Raw genomic sequence first — 3554 nt, 5'->3', positions numbered from 1 at the left:
CTGTCCCTACTACGTTTCCCTATCTTATCATGTAACCTCATCTCCTGGGGTGGCAGGTGTGGGGAGAAAGGGAGTGGTCTTCAGGTCTGTGTCGACATTGTGCATCCTTTTTTCCTGCAGAGCTGAGAAGGAGTGGGGTGATGGGATCCGGGGCCTGTCCTTAAGTGCTGCCCGCTTTGCTCTGCTGAGGCTGGAGGAGGGACCCCCTCACACCAAGAACTGGAGGTAGGAGAGACTTGAGAGACTTCAGCTCTGAAACTGCGTGTGTGCCTTAACTGGAAACAGACGTCACCTCTGTGCCATCATAAGCTTTTTTATGGCAGCACAAAAGGCCAGGCAAATAGACTTCCATGCCCCTTGTCATGCCACAAATGCCAGAAACGCCATGACAATAGTCGATTAAAAATTTGTTGCTTTTTTTTTTTTTGGAGCGGACATCTGTTCACTTTTTGGTGAGAGAGCACAGGCATCCTGGAGGTGCCTACACTGTACAGCTGCTCTGCATAGGTGCTCCTGGAGCTTCAGGGGCCCACTCCTGCATGGCCCAGGAGTTCCCATTCCCAGGATGAGCAGGATTGGGCCCCTGAAGAGCACTTGCCTGGGTTTCCTGCTTACAGATGCGCACCCCAGGAATCCCACGACAGGGGTGGGGTTTCCTGGGCATACACATTGTACTGCCACATCAGAGTTGGAGTGTGCCTCTGTCCGTGGGAAAACCCAAAGGCTGAAAATCCACATTAACATTACAAAAGCCTGGGGTTCTCCCACTTGTAGAGGCCTGCCACAGGATGAGGCACAACAGCATGATGCATGTGCTCTGGGACCTAGGGTTCCCTCATCTGCAGTTGTCAGGCAGGGTTGTGCCCCTGAAGCCCTGGGAGTGGCAGAGGCTTGATCCTATAGCACATTGGGTGACATCTATGTCACCCAGTGAAGCAGATCATCAGGATGCATCCTGGCACAGCTCCAACGACAACATCTGCTACAGGATCTGAGCTCTGCACACAGGTGCTGCTCTCTGCTGGAAGAGAGTGGATTTGACTTGAGAGACCTCCCTTCTGTCCTCCATTTTAACTCCTTCCTCTCCACAGACCCCAGCTGTTAGTGCTTCTGAAGCTAGATGAGGACCTGCATGTGAAGCACCCACGCCTGCTCACCTTTGCATCACAGCTCAAAGCTGGCAAGGGCCTTACCATTGTGGGTTCTGTCATGGTGGGCAACTTCCTGGACACCTATGGAGAAGCCCTAGCAGCTGAACAGGTAAGGGATGACAGAGGCACCTCCTACTGAGCCCCACCCCAGGCTTCCCTCATGTCCTTCTGAAGCACTGAGGCCAGCACTGTCTGCAGAGGGGAAGTGCCTGCACCTCCACTGCTTGCCAATACAGTGCCCCTTAACAGCTTACCTGTGTTATTTGTGTTCCAGACCATTAAGCATCTAATGGAGTCGGAGCGGGTAAAGGGTTTTTGCCAGGTGGTGGTGGCTGCCAAGGTTCGGGAGGGCATCTCCCACCTCATCCAATCCTGTGGCCTTGGGGGCATGAAGCACAACACGGTCGTGATGGGCTGGCCCAGTGGCTGGCGCCAGAGTGAGGATGCCCGTGCATGGAAGACCTTTATTGGTACAAAGAGGGTGTGGATTGGTCAGATTCCTCAACCACCAGGGCACTGGTGCATGCTGCCCATCTTGACTTCATTTTTTCTTCTCACAGGCACTGTCAGGGTCACTACAGCTGCCCGACTTGCCCTCTTGGTGGCCAAGAATATAGCCTTTTTCCCTAGCAACGCGGACCCATTTGTGGAAGGCAACATTGATGTGTGGTGGATTGTCCATGATGGTGGCATGCTCATGTTGCTTCCCTTCCTGCTCAAGCAGCACAAGGTGCCACTAGAATTTGGACAGAAATAGCTTTGAATGCATATAGGTGGGGAAGTTGAATGGCACAGGGAGGAAAGGAGTGGGTCTTGGTACAATTCTACTCGTGCTCCTCTAGGGCTTTTTTAAGTGAGAGCATGGGAATATGGGCTGGATCCATATGGAGAATGTCTCCTTTCTATATTCTTTTCATGTCCCAGGTGTGGCGTAAGTGCAAAATCCGTATTTTCACGGTGGCCCAACTGGAGGACAACAGTATCCAGATGAAGAAAGACCTGGCTACCTTTCTGTACCACTTACGAATTGAAGCTGAGGTGGAGGTGGTGGAAATGGTGAGAGCATGCAGAGCTGTAAGGTTTCCAAAGGAAAGGAGTGTCAAAGAGCTGCATTCCTTGAGGCCCCTAGAGTGGTGGGGGGAGAGGCTTGCAAGAGATGCACTTGCTACAACTTTCTAGGGGATGGTGAGGTGTGGGAGAGCCATGCCTATGCCAACCAGCTAGAATCAGGGCTCCAGGAAGAGGCACTAGTACTCAGGACTCCTGGATTTTTCTATCACTTAACACCACCCCACTGCCCAAACCAGTCAAACTTCCAGCCCATCTGTGATCTATTTGTTTCTCTACTGCCTGTAATTAGAGCCAAGAGTAGCACAGAAGAGAGACATAATGGACAGGCCACTTCCTGGCAGTTCTTTAAACAGAGTCCTACAGTGTGTGGTCCTTGTGTGGTTGCAGATGCTGCATGGTAATACAGGACATAGAGAAATGTGCACTGGAAAAGGGGGAGCTGCAGCTTGGAAACACGCAGCAGCAGTTAAGTTCTAACTGTGCACACAAGCCAGGAACGAAACAGATGGTAGCAAAACTGTTCCAACTTCAACCTTGGCTTGGAGCAGTTTTGATACCATGTTCTGCTCCTAGCTTGTATGCACACAACTGTTAGAACCTGATAGCTGCTATTCATGCCTGAGTAACAAGTCCCCCCGCTCCTTGGAAACCATGCCAAATGTATGTTTGTCCATCTCCATAGACAGAAAAGGGCAGCTCATGGGGAGATGGCAACCCTTGACATCAGGGGCCAGGGAGAGCATGTATCTCTAGTCTCAGCTTGGTTTTTGTCCTTACAGCATGACAGTGACATCTCTGCATATACCTACGAGCGGACTTTGATGATGGAGCAGCGTTCCCAGATGCTGCGGCAAATGAGGCTCTCCAAGACAGAGCGGGATCGGGAGGTGGGTGAGCTCTGTGTGCTTAGGAGGGAAAAGGAGTATGGTGGTAAGTTACTGCTTAGGGGGTACTCACTAGTTTTCCTGAAGGCTCAGCTGGTGAAAGATCGCAACTCCATGCTGCGCCTAACCAGCATCGGCTCTGATGAAGATGAGGAGACTGAAACCTACCAGGAGAAGGTGCACATGACCTGGACCAAGGACAAGTACATGGCATCCCGTGTCCAGAAAGCAAAGACATTAGAGGGTTTCCAGGACTTGCTCAACATGAAGCCGTAAGTACTTCCCATCATCCTTTGGGTCAGTGAAGTGGGGACATCCCAGCAAGTCCCATCAACCTGTTCAGTAAGGTCATAAGTGCCTCCTCACCCATCCACCTGTAGGGGCAGTGACCTGAAAAAGATCTTCTGCACCTTGCCTCTCTCTCAAGCTGTCTTTCCCCTGCATTCCT

General features: G+C 51.5%; 1 protein-coding gene across 8 annotated transcripts in view; it reads left to right on the top strand.

Moving 5' to 3' along the window:
- Positions 1-3554, top strand: part of SLC12A6 (solute carrier family 12 member 6) — a 28257-nt gene that overhangs the window by 22498 nt on the left and 2205 nt on the right. For 5 of the 8 annotated variants that reach the window (XM_025209560.1, XM_025209561.1, XM_014522068.2 and 2 more), the window contains 6 exons: positions 121-225; positions 1092-1260; positions 1426-1621; positions 1712-1881; positions 2076-2207; positions 3002-3378. In XM_025209560.1, coding sequence (XP_025065345.1) covers positions 121-225; positions 1092-1260; positions 1426-1621; positions 1712-1881; positions 2076-2207; positions 3002-3378 — 1149 coding nt within the window. The remainder of the gene's footprint in view (positions 1-120; positions 226-1091; positions 1261-1425; positions 1622-1711; positions 1882-2075; positions 2208-3001; positions 3379-3554) is intronic. The other 3 variants (XM_006028191.3, XM_006028189.3, XM_025209563.1) reach the window with 1 other exon arrangement.

Source organism: Alligator sinensis, unplaced genomic scaffold (assembly GCF_000455745.1).
Source record: "Alligator sinensis unplaced genomic scaffold, ASM45574v1 scaffold842_1, whole genome shotgun sequence".
In the NCBI taxonomy this organism is placed as follows: Eukaryota; Metazoa; Chordata; order Crocodylia; family Alligatoridae; genus Alligator; species Alligator sinensis.
Note: the sequence above shows the minus strand (reverse complement) of the source record. Positions and strands in the feature narration are given on the sequence as shown.